Consider the following 16337-nt stretch of genomic DNA (forward strand, 5'->3'; position numbering starts at 1 on the left):
GGAGTGTGTGGAGGTGACAAAAGTTCTTCCTGAGGTTCTATATCTGACTCCTAAGTAATTAACCAGCTCTTAAAGTTAGCTTTATATTGTGTCCTATTAATAGGAATAATGGCTTTAATTATTTTTCAACCATTAATTTATTGCCATAATGATTGTGAAGTGTAGCCTATAATAGTGTAAATGTTTTGGGTTATGTCATCTTTGTTTTGTTAAGTGGCTTTGTACTACTGAATTTTGAATTCAAATTGATAATATTAGCATTTTTTGAAAAGGTATGATAATTTTACATTTTTGTGAAGCGTTCATTGAAATTTTCAAAACAATTTCAGAAATTTCTGTGAAAGAGGGAATGTGAATCTTGGGGAGAAAAAATAGGACCATTTACTACAAGCAGCTTACATGAAGTTGTCTTCCATGTAATTACTCTGATTATTTTTCTTCACTAAAGGTTTTGTTACATTGTCTTTCTCCATTCATGTGTTAAAATTTTATGTGAACTACAAAAGGTTTTCAGCTTCAAGCAGCCACCACGGTGACAAGTAAGCACTTATACTAACGCCTCTTTCATGTGAGCTGTCTGGTGCAGGTGTATCTTGTTGGCACTGAGTTCTGAATTTGCCAATAATTATAAAACCTCTTCCTCTGTGAAAGTGTTTCTTGATTCTTTCATTAAAATGATGCTCCCTATGAATGCTCACTCATAACATTATTTTGCTTCTGAAAGACTTAACTTTTAATTCTATAATAAAGTTTATGAGTACATTCCTAAGCCTCCAATTAGAGCATAAATAAGTTGAATGTCCCAATCCTGCTTCAGGCATCTTTTTTTCTCACAGTTCATCAAAACCTTGTACATTGGAGGTGTTTAAAAAATATTTGTGAATTGAGTCAAATGAGAGAATATTCATCTTTCTGGGACTATATGGTAAGGTGGGGAGAAAGGCATCAATTTCTTAAAATCTAATTAAAACAATATAACAGCAATCTGTTTTGTAGCTATTAATCACACCTGAGCATATTTGCTCTCTAGAGCCTTGTTCAACTTGCGTAGATGGTCATTCTGTGAACTGGTTTCAGTAAAAGAATGTAGTTGTTCTTCTAGCTGTTTAACTTTTATCTAGGGTAAAACAGAAGAATAATAAAATAAGGCTTATTAATTTTATGTGTATATATATTAATACATATACACACATATACTCTAAAAGGATATATTATATATATATACACATATACATATATATACATATATACACACACATACTCTAAAAGGATATATATATATTATACATATATACACACACATACACAACTCTAAAAAGAAAAATAAGATGTCACGACTTTGGAAAAATCACAGAGAATCCTTAAAAGTTATAAAAGCAATCCCAAGTTTTTCTAATCGTGTAAAGAATGCTATTTCAACTAACATAGCTATTTCAATAGCTTAAAGTAGGCTATAGCGATTTACATGTACGGAGATAACTAATTTTGTTTCTATTGCTTATGGAAACTCCAAATTAACATGACTCATGAATATAAAAGTGAGACTTTGTGGGTAATAATTTCAATTAAAAAATTGTGATATCTAACATTCAAAAAACATTTTGAATATGGATAATTAAAATTGTCAGTATGCAAGATGACAGTCTTGTTTTATTGACAGAATTATAAAAGTTGAATAAATGAAGTTCTTATACAATGAATTATACTTTAACACTAACTGAGAAAGATGACATATCTTTCTCTTTAAAGAAAATGATCATTTGGGGGAATGAAATCATTGATATTTACTAACCTCCAAACTGTGTTTTTCCACATTTTCTTCCTATCCTACCCACCCTTTCATACAGACCAACAATTAACATTACCGAGCTTATCCCTGAATCAGAAAAAATTTCATCCAAAATTTTTTTATCTAAATCAACTTTTCCCTCTCTGGGTGTCTTGTTTCCTACCTAAAGAGGATAAACACTTCTTGCTGATAGTTACTGGACACTTTCAGGAACTGTTAAAAATGTGATTGCTAATATTGGGTTTTTTTCAAAGACTGCATAAAAACACATTCTGTCTCAGGATATCTCTCCTGTTCCACAAAGCCAGATTCTTCTTTTATCTTTGCTTAACTCAACCTCTAGGTACACAGTGAAATGTCCTGAAACTTTTCAGATGGCATGTTCTCATTTATAAGCACTTTAATTTTTGTATTGTCTTATTTGGCATGATTTTTAATTCAGGACATTCATAGGGGAAAGAACACAGAACAAATACATTGTGCTACCCCACAGAGATCTGGGTGGGGATTAAAATCCAAGCAGCTTCCAACACTAGCTTATCAGCCAGTCTCAGGAACAGCAGTAACTTAGGCAAGGTCTTTTGTTTATTATTCTTAATCCTTTTTAATAATTTTACTATAAATGGTATCCCTAAATAGTATATAGTATTATTTTATGAGACTGATCCATGTTAACACATGTCTCTATACTCTTTATAGAGACTGCTTTCAAAACTGGTATAACTACTTTCAGGAGTAATTTAATAAACTCTAGTAAAATTCAAGATCTGTAATCCTACAATCCAGGAATTCTCCTCTTGAGATTTATACTTAGTCTAGAGAATTTTTTACATGAGTACAAGGAGACATGTACAATAATTCATCACATCGGTGTTGTTTGTAAGCAATTGGAAACTGCCTAAATGTCCATCAATAGAAGAAAGGATATATCTATTTTGGCATATTTATAAAATGGAATAGTACATTACACTGAAAATAAAATTCAGACCATGTTTGAATCTGGGGCAGCAGTTTCTGACAGTCTACATTAGCTGCTAAAACCCATTCTTTATACCAATCATTAAGTCAATTCTAAAATGTAATCTCTTATCAAATGATTCATAGGTAATATTTTAATCAATTATTCAATGTAGAGAGAACACAGAAGATTATTTTGATCATGTTTAGTATGCAGCTCTTCCTTTAAATTATCTTGCAAGAGTATTATGGTATAAGAGCACTTTCCCTTGGGTTGATGAAGTCAGTCCCTTTGGAATGTGCCAACCTAAGGTATGACATAAAAAACACCATGAGTCAATAGTTTCAAGTGTTACAGCTTTCAAAGACTATCAAAAACCTTAAGCCCTTGTTGTAGGAATATGAGCAGAAAAACGTTGTATTTTCCTTAAGATTCTGAGGATAACCTCTAAAGTATGTAATTGAGGTATAAAAGGTTAAATAGTAATCTATACACCCAGCGTGTAATGTTGACTAGCTTTCCTAGTGAAAAGGAGATGAGAGGTATGCTTTCCCCTCCTCATGGGGAAACTCAAACACAATCAGAAAATGATTAGCAAACTGCCAGTAAGTACCTATCAAGAATTGCTTTAAATGTAAATGGACTAAGTGCTCCAATCAAACAACATGGGATGCAACCCAAGCATTTTTAAGAGGGAAGTGTACAGCAAGGCAAAAGAAAAATCTCACATAAACAACCTAACCTTACACCTAGAGGAGTTAGAAAAAGAAAAAGCCCAAAGTTAGCAGAAGGAAGGAAATAATAAAGACTAGAGCAGAAATAAACAAAATAGACTGAAAAAATAGAAAAGGTCAATGAAACCAAAAGCTGGTTCTTTGAAAAGATAAAACTGATAAACCTTTAGCCAAACTCATCAAGAAAAAGAGGACTCAAGTAAATAAAATCAGAAATGAAGGAGGAGAAATAAACACAATATCACAGAAATACAAAGGATTATAAGAGAATATTATGAAAAATTATATGCCAACAAACTGGACAACCTAGAAAACATGAATAAATTCCTAGAAACATACAATCTCCCCAGACTGAATCAGGCATAGAAAATTTGAACAGACTGATTACTAGTAATGAAATTGAATCAGTAATAAAAAAAAAAATCCCAATAAACAAAAGTCAAGGATCAGATGACTTCATAGGTGACTTCTACCAAACATTTAAAGTAACAGGTTCTGGAGCACCTGGGTGGCTCAGTCAGTTGAGTGTCTGCTTTCAGCTCAGGTCATGATCCTGGAGTTCTGGGATCAAGCCCTGCATCGGGCTCTCTGCTGAGCAGGGAGCCTGCTTCTCCCTCTGCCCCCTGCTCTTGCTCCCTATCTCAAATAAATAAGTAAAATCTTAAAATGAATAAATAAGTAAATAAATAAAATAATAGGTTCTGCTGATACTAATGTGGTTTACTGCCTACATTAAAACTTAATTACAGTTGACATACAATATTATGTAATTTTCCCTGTCATTTATTTATTTCATAACTGGAAGTTTGTACCTTCACCTATTTCACCACCCCCCGCCCCTGACAACTACCAGTTCTCTGTATTTATGAATCTGTTTCTGAAGAGGAAGAAAAACTTCCTCTTCCTATATTCTGGAATATTTGGGAAGATTGAAAAAGAATGAACTCCTGCCATTTGGAATGACATGGATGGACTTAGAGGGTATTATGCTAAGTGAAATAAGTCAGAGAAAAACAAATACCATATAATTTCACTTCTACGTGAAATCTAAAACAAAACAAATGAACAAAAACCAGAAACAGATTCATAAATACATGGCTGTCAGAGGTGGGGGGGAATGGATAGGTGAATTAGGTGAAGGGGATTAAGAGGTACAAACTTCCAGTTATGAAATAAGTGACAGGGATGAAAAGTACAGCATTGGGAATATTGTCAATAATGTTATAATAACTTTGTATGGTGACAGATGGTAACTCCACTTATGGTAAGCATTTTGTAATGTACATAATTACTGATTCACTATGTTGTATGTCTAAAATTATATAATATTGTAAGTCAACTACGTTTCAATTAAAAATAAAAAAATGTAGGCAGTACACCACAGTAGTATTAGCAGAATTTCTTACTTTGTTTCCAATAGACATCACAGATATTTTCATATCACATAACAGTTACTGCAAATATCTTGAAAAGCTGTTTGTGCTTATCACTAGTTTGAAATTATAGTTTATAAAAACACTATTAGATCTTGTTATTGAATGCATTAAAAAAGAAACAAATATTAAAGTATCAATTATTTTTGAGTATGTTGATAAATAGATTTTAAAAGAACTGAATTTTTTTTTTTTTAGAGAATGCACAGTGGGGTGTGGGGTGGAGAGGCAGAGGGAGAGGGAAGAGAGGATTTTTTTTTTAAAAGATTTTATTTATTTATTTATTTGAAAGAGAGAAAGAGCAAAAACAGGGGAAGTGGCAGAGGGAAAGGGAGAAGCAGGCTCCCCGCTGAGTAGGCAGCCAGACCTGTGGCTTGATCCCAGGACCCTGAGCCGATGCTTAACCAACTGAGCCACCCAGGCGTCCCTGAAAAGAGAGAATCTTCAGCAAGCTCCATGCGCAGCATGGAGCCCGACATAAGGCTTGATCTCACGACCCTGAGGATCATGACCTAAGCCGAAATCAAGAGTCCAAAGTTTAACCAACTGGGCCACCCAGATATCCCAGGAATTGAATTTTTTAAAAAAATATGAAATTCAAGAAAATTAAGATTTGCCCAAGGTTAAACAAATATAAATGATTATATTTAAATATATCACTGACTCCAGAAAATATTAAGAGCACACAGACAGTGGCCAAATAGCCTTATTTTTCAGTGGACAACCTATTATTTCACAACCATGGTTTACCAACTGCCTTTTACATATCTGGGCTGATCTTGTGTGCTAATCCTATAACAAGCTCCTGGAGCAAATGAGATGAGATTAACACTGACATGCTTTACATGTCTGTAGTGAGATTACTTAATCAAATCAGCTCTATGGTTTTCAAGCCTAACTGGACTACACTTCATATCATTTAATCCAGTGGTCTTCAAATATGGTTGCATATTAGAATCACCGGGGAGCTTAAAAAGCACTGAAGCCTAGGACCTATTCCCTGAGATTCTGATCTAATTGTTCTGGGGGGCAAGCCTTGTCATGGAGATTTTTCCCCTTGTATTTTATAGATAAACAGAAAAATTGAAAGAATTTTACTGTGACTGTGAGTACCCTCACCACAAATTCTACCATTAATTTTTTTATACCTGCTTATCACATACCAATTCATCTATCAATTTCCTCTATTGATCCACCAAACTGTTTTTTCTTTTTTTCTGATTCATTTCAAAGTAAATGGCAGACATCATACACTTCCCAGAATGAGGTGTTTAAAAAATTCCTCAAATTGTAATGTGTAGCTAAGGCTGTGACCCATTTATTCGGACTGCAGCATTTCCGCTGGAGTTGGTTATCAGTGGCAAGTTTCCTGCTCTGTAGGTACTATAGGGATAAAGCCCACAGGAAGCAAAACAGTACCCCATTCACTCAAGTCTATTGCCTTTGAGTCCCAATTTCCAGGGTTCTTTTTAAGAATGTTACAAAATTTCAGCAAAAAATGAGAGCATGGGCTGTCTATATTCTCAGCGAATGACCATGCATAAAACAATTATAATACAACTTTAAGCAGTCACAGAAAGGGCTTTGGTTTCATAATTTTAACTTTCAGTATTATATTACAGATATGTGAATAGAAGTCACCTGGATTTTAATTAATAAGGCAACAAACTTAGGGGGGTTCAAAAACTTTGGTCCAAAGTTACAGAATTTCTCAAAACCTGGCAATATTTAACTTGACAACTGTGATTAAAATATTACACAACACAAATCAGAAAATAAAATCTCATACCTGGAGTTTTCCCTTTTCATAGGCCAGTTTATTTTTACTCTCAGTAATTTTTCCCAAGGCCTTTTCCACTTGCTGTTGGGCAAGCTGACAAAGCAAACACAGGTATCAGTACCTAGGCATAGAATGGAATAACCATTTTCTGAGCAAGTATTCATACCCTTATCATTTCTACAGTGACAAAACCAGGATTCATATTTATTTGCCTCTGCTGCCTCTTAGTTTTTCCCTAGAGTGACTAGTCTTTCTATACAACCTACCCCAAAATTATGCACATTCAATATAAAAATTTATATCCAATATTAAGCATCAGTAGGTTAACTATTATGGCCATCTGAGTATTTGTCCTATCACAGCAGTATTTATTTCATACATTAATTATACATATTCAGACATTGTTTCTCAAAGTTTCTTTTTTTTTTTTTAAGAGAGACAGCACAGGACAGAGTGCAAGGGGGGACTGGGCAGGGGAGAGGGAGAGAGAGAATCTTAAGTCGGCTCTGTGCAGAGCCCAACATGGGGCTTGATCTCAAGATCCTGAGACCATGACCTGAGCCGAAATCAAGTCGGATGCTTAACTGACTGAGCCATCCAGGTGCCCCATTAAAGTTTCACTTTTAATCACTATGTGTGGTTCCCACTAAGGCAAAGGAAAATATTTTTTAGAAGAATTCAGACCAAAAAAGTATTGGTTTCAAAATAACCTAAGAGAAATATAGGCTGTTATCAATAAATAGGCGGCTAATAACAATATATTATCATAAAGTTAATCATCAATTAATTTTCTGTCAGTGGAAATCCCCCTTTCCCACAATACTTTCTATTTTGGAAACTGAGGTAAAAACATTCCATGAACACAACATTTGGGATTATGTTTTGACTAAGTCTTCAGCAAAAATAAATGACAAGGGTGGCCAATGATGCTACAAAAACAAAGCTATACCATAACCATAAAAACTTAGTTATTTAAAATTCAATTCTAAAGTCTATAAACTGAGGTGCCCAATGTACTGTAAAGTGCAGATTCAGTGTATAAAACACCAAGAGCTAGATTTAACCTAAAATATGCTAGCTGTAACAAACAGAGATAACTGCTTGCAGTTTTGGAATATGAAAAGGGTTTTTTTTGCAGTAACTTAGATGATCTGGGTCTCTTATAAAAGGTGTCCAGGAATTTTTTAAATAATGGCACTTTTACCTCAATAAAATTCCCTCTTTTAAGCAAAGGCATAAAGAAATTCTATTAATCTTTTAAGTATACTTTAAAAATAATTTTCCCTTTTTTGGTCACCTAAAAGAATGCTAATGCAGTGGTAAGTGTAAAGTGTCTAAGTTAATATTTGACACAAGGTCACTTATTTAAATTCACAACAAAGAAATTGTTCTAGTTGCTAAAGGAAAGCAGATATTAAGGCAGTAATTTAAATTATTGTTTCCAGATTATTTAAATAGGCCTTATGTTAAAGAGAATTAATGGAAGACCAGAAATTAGAGAGCACTTGAATGAGTGAATATCTCGGATTCTGAGTTGTGGAAGGACAGAGATTAACCTTTGCTTAAATAATCTTGTCAATATACTATAAAGATTATTAATATGCAAAGCAAAATAGAAACTGGAGAATCATTTGAGAATTACCATACAAAGAAAAATGCTAATGGTTAAAATATGCATTTTAACTGATTCAAAAATATCACTACTTGGAAAAAGCAGGAAGCAAACAGAATTATCTTAAGATATGAAAGAAAGGTTGACAAGGATTCAACCGAAAGCCACAGAATGATTTCTAAAATCATTTTTAAATTTTAGGTGAGCTGACCCTACTCAGCGGGGACTCTGCTTCTCCCTCTCCCCCTGCTCGTCCTTGCTCTCTCTCTCTAATAAAATCTTCAAAAAAAAATTTAGGTAAGCTGTGAAAGTTAGCAGAAGCTGTTAGAATACATAAAGCCAAAAGACACTAGCATCTTGGTAAAGCTATTTTATAGGCAGATTGTAAGCAGGGATTTTTTTTTTTTAAAGATTTTATTTTCATGTAATCTCTACACCCAACATGGGGCTTGAACTCACAACCCCGAGATCAAGAGTTGCATGCTCTACTGACTGAGCAGCCAGGCGCTCCTGTAAGCAGGGACTTTATTCAAAATATTTAACAACTAGGGGTGCCTGGTGGCTCAGTTGGTTAAGTGTCTGCCTTGTCTTAGGGTCATGATCCCGGCGTCCTGGGATTGAGCCCCACATCGGGCTCCCTGCTCAGGGAGGAGCCTGCTTCTCCCTCCCTTCTCCGCTCAATGTTCTCACTTGCTATCTCTGTCTCTTGCTCTCAAATAATCTTTTAAAAAAATATTTAACAACTAGTTTGCATGGGCCACAGCAAACAGAACCAACTTTGACACCTGCCCAAGTGTACACTGACTGTCATCTTAGTTTTAAGAAATACATTTATTTATTTATTCTTAAGATTTTATTTGAGAGAGAAGAAATACAGTTAATTCATTTTTTAATGATTTCAAATCATTAAAGTCCTAACTGTGTAGGGAACTGTATTTCTGTCTAGTGCTATCATTTGAAATCCAAAAGAGAAGTGAGGAGAGTATTTAACTTGAACTCAGGAATAGTAAGCTTCCCCCATTTTCATCATTCCTCACTATGGTTCCCTGAATGACTGCCTGTGGTGAAAGACTTAAATTATAGTAAAGGCCAAAATAAAAATAACCCCAAAATCAGTGTCAAGAAGAAAAAAAGAATACTGTTTAAACATGGATAAAGTAAGCTAGGCCCTGTGATGAGCACTTTACACACAATATGACATTTAATCCTCATATCCTGGCAAGACAGACATGACCCTCCTTATGTTCCACTGAATCAATCTTTCTCAAATACCTATTATGTATTGAGTGCTATGTTAGGTAAGGGAGTATAAAGATAAGTAACTACAGTTCTTGCATTAGAAGAGTGAAGGCAGATACATAATCAATTCTAATCAATTTCTAATCAATGAAATTATTATTTTGATATGTATATGCACAGTATGCTGTGGGAACCCCATGGTTAGGGGGGATCTCCTCAGTCCCAAAGTCCATAGAGGTTAAGGCCTGCACAAGTCACACAGTAAATGGAACCAAGGGTTGAAACCAGGTCTGTCTGAATTCAAATCTGTGGTGTGGCATATACAACACACACTCATAAGCATTATCTCCAAAATCCAGTAAGAGGTTATTTTAGAAGGTAGTTCTTATTGAGAATTTCAAGTGTTAATTCCCAAAGAACAAAAATACACTGCCAACATTGAATGGTGATAGGTTTAATGATATTGCTGAGATTAAAAAAAAAAAAAAAAACACCCCAAATCCTGACACCTCAACCGCATTTCTCAAGACTCATACAGCCCACAGGAGGGCTTCCAGGCAGGCGTGGTCAGAGAAAATTCTATGTGGAAACACAGAACTGCAAGATGGAACTAGGTTTGTTTTATCACTGAGAGACCTTAAGAGGTGCTATGAGCAGGCAAGAATCAACACTGATCAAATCATTGGCAGGATCTGTCAAAATCATTATTAGGATGAGGCTACAGGCCTACTCACGGGCAGAGGGGGATGAAAGAATCAGGCAGACTGAGATGTGGTCTTCCAGAGGGACCAGAAGCAGGTGGGTTGATAAGCCCAGCTGATGCATGGCCAATGAGCAAGCAGAGGACATGGATAAACTTTAATCTTGGGGGAGGGAGTACTGGTCTGAGATAGTACCAGGAATTAGAGCTAAAGTATCATGTTGCTCTAATAGCAACTTAAAGGCCTTTTTTCCGGGATGGTTCAGATACTAAAAGTTCAATAAATGGTAGTTATATGCTACATGCTTAACATGTATTAACATACTTAATCCTCAGACAACTTCCTAATAATGGTATTATTTTCCCCACTTTGACAGATTAAGAAACTGAAGCTCAGAGAGGTCACAGCCAAAATTGAAACACAGGCAGTCTGGCTCTAAAGCTATGAAAATGTAATGGATTTAGACTTACTCTCCAGGTTTTCATAGTTGAAGTAATGAGAAGCTTACGACAGAGGTTGAAAGAATTTAACTCAGATTAAGACAGACTCACATCGGAGCCTTCTATGCAATTTTCAAAGGTGATCTGCATTCTATAGAAACAATTTTTTTTTCAAGTACTCAAAAGCACAAAGGAAAACTCATTAGCTGCTTAACAGAATGACCATCTCTTTAAATACCCTTCCCTGAGAGATGTTTTACAAACTCTACCATTTATTTGTTTTGCACTGACCTTGTCAAACAGCTTTTAGAAATTGTACTTATTACTGATTGCCTAACAGAACTGTCAGACAAGGAAAAGAAAAACATGTAAGTTTCTTCCTCATAATTTATGGAAGAGGAAATATTTTAAAACATTATAAATATTTGTGCTTTTCAGTATTATAGATCATCTGTGGAGGCAGATGTTTAATAGCTACCTTAAATTCTTGTTTTCTTAAATCTTTTATTGTTTGAGTACTCATACGGCTCTCTGCTATATTTAGCCTGAGTTATTCAGGACTTAATAATAATTATTAAAATGCAAACAAATGAAGAAAACCCATCTTCTGACTTCTGATTTTTAAAAACTCATCAGGCATTAACTCCTAATTTAGACTGACCTTTTTATACCCACCCCATTATAATCAGAAGTGACTTGCTGAAGTTCTAGGGAAGCCATTTGTTCTGCCAGGTGCTTATTCTTTTCCTCTAGAGTCTGCAGGTTGTGGGTTAATGCATTTATATCTACCTTTGAAACACAAAGGAGAAAAGAAATCTATTTATGCTAGATCCAAAAATATTATCTTGTTTTAAAAATGACACTTTTAACTGTAATTTAGAAGTTATTGTATGAACATGTCCTCCTGTCTCTAAATGCAGGGATTTGTAGTCTGATAGCTCTGATGATTTTGTAAACTTTTTTCTTTTCTTTTAAAAATTTTCAGCTTCTCTAGTTGTCTTCAGCAGGAGGGCTATGACAAATTACATTGTTTACATTTACTAGAAGTAGAAGACCTTCTGGTACTTGGTATTTACTTAAATATTAATTTAAGCTTATGAACATAGATGCAGAAAGCCTCCATCAAATAGTAGTAAAATGATTTCAGCAATATATAAAAAGGATAGCAAGCCAGGACTAAGTTTATCCCAGCAATATAAAGCTTGTTGAACATTCAAAATTAATTAGTATAATTCACTACCATCAATAGATTAGAGAAGAAAAAATGTATGACCATCTCAATAGATGGAGAAAAAGCATTTCACAAAATTTATTACTTCATGATAAAAACTCAGCAATCTGGAAATGAAAGGGAACCATCTTTACCTGATGAAGTGTATCTACAAAAAACCTACAACTAATATCAATCTTAATAGTAAAAGACTTGAATGTTTCCCCCTAACACTGGGAAAAAAGCAAGGATATTTACTCTCACTATTCCTGTTCATTATCATACAGAAGGCTATAGCTGATGCAATAAGGCAAGAAAAAGTACAATAGACCTAAAGATTGGAAATGGAGAAATAAAAATATCTCTGCTTACAATAGGTATGATCATCTGCATAGGAAATCCCACAAAACTGTACAAAAAAGATACCAGAATAAGTGACTTTAGTAAGGCTGAAGGATACAAGGGATGCAACTCAACTGTATTTCTATATACTAGCAATAAATAATTGGAAATTTCTTAAAAGTATGCCTTTTGTAATAGTATCAAAACCCATGAAATTCTCTGGTACAAATCTAAAAAAAAATATGTCCAATATTCAATATGCTCAAAATTATAAAATACTGGTAAGAAAAATTAAAAACCTAAATAAAATGGAGAGATATACCATGTTCATGTATAAGATCAATTGCTAAAATGTAAATTCTCTCTAATCCCAATTAAAATTGTGTGGGCCTGGACCAGGGTCCACTCTTTGGTGGGGCCTGGACTTAGGGCTAGAAAAATATGCCCTAAGAAGAAAGACTAAAGGAAGTTCTTCAGGCTGAAATAAAAGGGTATTAGACAATAACTGGAATTCACATAAAGAATACAGCTACTACAGTAAAGGTAGCAACATGAGTACATATAAAAGGTGTTTATGTTTGTAACTCTCTTTATTACCCATAACTCAAAATTATATAGTAAAAGAAAGAATAAGGGAATTTAAAAAGTACACTAGAAGTATCTTAACACAGAAGGCAGCAGTAATGGAGAGAGAGAGAGAGAGAGGAATAAAAAGCATGTAAGACAAAAAAAATAAAGAGCAAAAGTGGCAGATGTAAATCCTACCTTATCAGTCATTATGACAAATATAAATGGATTAAACACTCCACCAAAAAAAAGCAGAGAAAGGCAGAATGAATTTTTTAAAAGATCCAACTGTATGCTGTTTATAAAAGACACATTTTAGATTCAAAGACACAAATGAGTTGAAAGTAAAAAAATGGAAAAAGATATATCATGTAAACAGTAACCTGAAAAGAGCTGGAGTGGCTGTACTAACATTAGACAAAATAAACATTAAGACAAAAATGCATGAGATAAAGAAGACCTTTTATCATAACGGTTTATAAGAAATATATTTGGTCATTCAGACAACCAAAATATATGTCTCAGATATATGTGGCCTTCATCCACAGTTCCTGAAAACATTTCAGAGCCATAAGGTGAAATGGGTGTCTTGTTATTAATGTAGGTGACTTCTGGAACCCACCCAAGGGTAGGGGCTGACTGCCAGGAGGACCAACCATGTGATTAGAGGGTTGGAACTTTCAGTCCTAGCCTTTAACCTCCAGGGAGGGAAGAGGGACTGAATACTGAATCATCCAGTGGTCAATGACTTAGTCCATCATGACTATGCAATGAAGCCTCCCTAAACCACCCCCGCCAAGGACTGGGTTCCATGAGCTTCTGGGTTGGTGAACACATGGAAATTAGGAAGAGTGGTGCCCCTGGAGAGGGCATGGAAGCTCACTGCTGTTTCCCCATACTTCATCCTATGTATCTCTTTATCTGGCTGTTGATTTGTATCATTTATCATATCCTTTCATAAACTGGTAAATGTATTTCCCTAAGTACTGTGAGCCACTTTAGCAAATTAAAAGAATCTAAGGAGGAGGTTGTTGGAACCTCCAATCTATAGCCAACAGGTCAGAAGCACAAGAGCCTGGTGTAACAATCTGGAGTGTGCCACTGGTGTCTGAAGTAGGAGTTCAGGAGTGGGGGCAGTCTTGTAGGACTAAATGCTAGCTCTAGGTAGTAGTGTAAGAATTGAGTAGAATTCTTGGACACCTTTCTGGTTTCCAAAAATTCTTGGTGTTGTGTGTGTGGGAACCCTCTGACATGTTGTAATTGGGTCCAGGAACCTAAAAGAGACATTACATACTGAAAAAAGGGTCAATCTATCAAGAAAATATAACATTTATAAATATATGTGCCTCTAAGAATAATAGAGTCCCAGTATAAATGAAGCAAAAACTAATAGAATTGAAGGGAGAGAGAAATGATTCAACATAGTTGGAAATTTTAATATCCCACTTCCAGTAATGAATAGAACAACTAGAAAATCAATGAGGAGACATGACTTGAACAACACTATAAAGAACTGGACATCTATAGAACACTCCTCCCAACAACAGCAGAATACCATTTTTCTCAAGAGCATATGCAACATTCTCCAGAATGTTCCGTATGTTAGGCCATAAACAACTCTTAATACATTTGAAGGACTGGAATAATACAAAGTATGTTCTCCAGCCACAATGAAATAAAATTGGAAATTAATGAAAGAAGGAAATTTGGGAAAGTCACATATATGAGAAAATTAAACAAACGAGTCAAAAAGAAAATCACAAGGGAAGTTAATACTTTGAGTTGAATGAAAATGAAAACATGACAAAATGTATGGTATGAAGCTATTGCATGGGAAAAATATAACAAAATGTCATTGACTTAACTGCTGTAGTGTTGAAATAAATTTTAAATTTTTAAATAAACCCTATTAATTTAAAAACTCAATCACTGAGTTAAGGTAATATGGAGAAAGTGTATGTTTTTTCAGAAATATGTACCTCTGAAACAAATAATACATTATATGTTAAAAAAGAAAAGAAAAAGAAGAAGATAGCAGGAAAGGAAGAATGGGGGGGGGAATCAGAGGGGAAGACGAACCATGAGAGACTACGGACTCTGAGAAACAAACTGAGGTTTCTAGAGGGGAGGGGGGTGGGGGGATGGGTTAGCCTGGTGATGGATATTAAAGAGGGCACGTACTGCATGGAGCACTGGGTGTTATACGCAAACAATGAATCATGGAACACTACATCAAAAACTAATGACGTAATATATGGTGATTAACATAACAATAAGGAGGGATGGGGTGGCTGGGTGATAGACATTGGGGAGGGTATGTGCTACGGTGAGCGCTGTGAATTGTGCAAGACTGTTGAATCACAGATCTGTACTTCTGAAACAAATAACGCAACATATTTTAAGAAAAAAGAAAAAGAAGAAGATAACAGGAGAGGAAGAAAAGGGGAGTATGTCAGAGGGGGAGATGAACCATGAGAGATGATGGACTCTGAAAAACAAACAGGGTTCTAGAGGGGAGGGGGTAGGGGGATGGGTTAGCCTGGTGATGGGTATTGAGGAGGGCACGTTCTGCATGGAGCACTGGGTGTTATGAACAAACAATGAATCATGGAACACTGCATCAAAAACTAATGATGTAATATATGGTGATTAACATAACAATAAAAAAATTAAAAAAAACTAATGATGTAATGTATGGTGATTAACGTAACAATAATTAAAAAAAGAAAAAAGAAACCTACAATGACTAGGAGAAAAAAATGATTAAAGTAAATCTTGCAAACTCGTAAAAAAAAATGTATGGTATGAAGCTAAAGCAGTGCTTAGAGGGAAATTTATAGGTGTAGACACCTATGTTAAAACAGAAGAAATAAACCAACAACCTAACCTGCTCTAAGAAACTAGAAAAACAACAAATTAAACCCAAGCAAGAAGGAAGAAAATAATAAGGATTAGGGCAGAAACAAAAGACAGAACAGAAAAACAATAGACATGATCACTAAAACCAAAAGTTGGTTCTTTGACAAGATGAACAAAATGGACAAACCTTTAGCTATATTAACAACAATAAAAAAGACACAAATTACTAAAATTAGGAATGAAAGAAGGAACATTACACTGAACATAAAGAAGTGAAGAAAAGGCGCTACTCTGAACAATCGTAAGCCAATAAATTAGAAAGCCTAGGTGAAATGGGAAAACACCAAAACTACTGAAACTGACTTAAAAAAAGTAGAAAATGTGAATAGATCTTTAATAAGTAAAGAGATTGAATCAATAATAAAAATTAAAAACAAATAAAACAAAAAATTCCCCACAAAGAAAAACTTAGAACTATGGTGAATTCTACAAACATTTAAAGATGAATTAACAGTAATCCCTCAAAAACTCTTCCCAAAAGTTACTTACCAAATCATTTTAAGAGGCCAGTATTACCTTGATACCAAAACCAAAGACATCACAAGAAAAGTATAAAAAATATCCCTTATTTATAACAATTCATAAATCCTCAACAAGATATTAGCAAGCCAAA

The 16337-nt window shown here is 34.7% G+C and overlaps 1 protein-coding gene across 6 annotated transcripts in view; it reads right to left on the reverse strand.

Moving 5' to 3' along the window:
• The window catches only part of CCDC150 (coiled-coil domain containing 150), a 77557-nt gene that overhangs the window by 18947 nt on the left and 42273 nt on the right, over positions 1 to 16337 (reverse strand). For 3 of the 6 annotated variants that reach the window (XM_073880884.1, XM_025894265.2, XM_025894299.2), the window contains 3 exons: positions 11362 to 11475; positions 6704 to 6787; positions 1010 to 1117 (listed from right to left, as the gene is read on the reverse strand). In XM_073880884.1, the coding sequence (XP_073736985.1) occupies positions 1010 to 1117; positions 6704 to 6787; positions 11362 to 11475 (306 nt within the window). The remainder of the gene's footprint in view (positions 1 to 1009; positions 1118 to 6703; positions 6788 to 11361; positions 11476 to 16337) is intronic. The other 3 variants (XM_025894288.2, XM_025894281.2, XM_073880882.1) reach the window with 2 other exon arrangements.

Source organism: Callorhinus ursinus, unplaced genomic scaffold (assembly GCF_003265705.2).
Source record: "Callorhinus ursinus isolate GAN/ISIS: 27379988/994484 unplaced genomic scaffold, GSC_fseal_2.0 scaffold2, whole genome shotgun sequence".
Lineage (NCBI taxonomy): Eukaryota > Metazoa > Chordata > Mammalia > Carnivora > Otariidae > Callorhinus > Callorhinus ursinus.